This window comes from Phytophthora parasitica (genome assembly GCF_000247585.1).
Source record: "Phytophthora parasitica INRA-310 unplaced genomic scaffold supercont2.29, whole genome shotgun sequence".
Classification (NCBI taxonomy): domain Eukaryota; phylum Oomycota; class Peronosporomycetes; order Peronosporales; family Peronosporaceae; genus Phytophthora; species Phytophthora nicotianae.
In genome coordinates this window covers 759,917-760,739 of record NW_008649015.1, presented here as the reverse complement: position 1 = coordinate 760,739, position 823 = coordinate 759,917, and the positions used below count along the sequence as shown (strand labels likewise).

General features: G+C 58.3%; 1 protein-coding gene across 1 annotated transcript in view; it reads right to left on the bottom strand.

Moving 5' to 3' along the window:
• Positions 1-56: 56 nt before the first annotated feature.
• The window catches only part of PPTG_23084 (hypothetical protein), a gene marked incomplete at its 3' end in the record, with an annotated part of 13,280 nt that continues 12,513 nt past the window's right edge, over positions 57-823 (bottom strand). Inside the window, exons 3-4 of the mRNA XM_008908331.1 lie at positions 147-746; positions 57-73 (exon numbers count right to left, since the gene is read on the bottom strand). Coding sequence (XP_008906579.1) covers positions 57-73; positions 147-746 — 617 coding nt within the window. The remainder of the gene's footprint in view (positions 74-146; positions 747-823) is intronic.

Below are 823 nucleotides of genomic sequence, written 5' to 3'. Positions count from 1 at the left end.
TCCACCCGCACTGTTCGTAGCAGAAGTCATACCAGCAGCAAGTTTGATGCCGCCGCCTACGTCATCTGCGCTGCTTCCAACAGACAACGTAATCGCACCTGCAGTGCCTCCAGTCGTAGATGTACCCGTCGACAAATTGACCGAACCACTCGATCCAGAGGATGCTGGGCCAGAACGCACCGTAATAGTACCACTAGAGCTCGTCGCTGCATTACTCAACGACCCAGTCGTTAGTAGCAAAGCTCCGCTGGTACCACCTGATGCACTTCCAGTACCAACAGACAACGAGCCTCCGGTACTACCCCCAGCACCTGCCGTTAGTTCCACGGCCCCACCAGTACCCGTTGAACCGCTTGCACCTCCAGACACAGAGACCTTGCCACCAGCACTGGCGGCGTCGCTCGTTGAACCGCCCAAGATCGACACTGGACCTCCGACTCCACCTACGCCAGTACCAGCCCCACCAGCCACACTCACCAGACCGCTGGCACCTCCAGTACTCGCTCCAGAGGCTACTGTCACATCTCCGGATACACCAGAAGTACTAATACCAGAGCTCATGGTCACCATTCCAGATAGACCATTCGAGGCAGATCGCACGTATACTGCGCCACTGCTGCTACCCGTGCCTGCCGACGTTCCACTCGTGATGTCAACTCGTCCACCCGCACTGCCACTGGCGCCACTAGCAGCACCAGCTATAATGCTCACACTGCCGCCCACACCACTACTAGCACTCGTCGCACCTGCTATAATCTTGGCATCGCCGCCCGCGCCCGCGACGCCATCACCAACGGACAACGAAATTGTACCGCCAGCACCG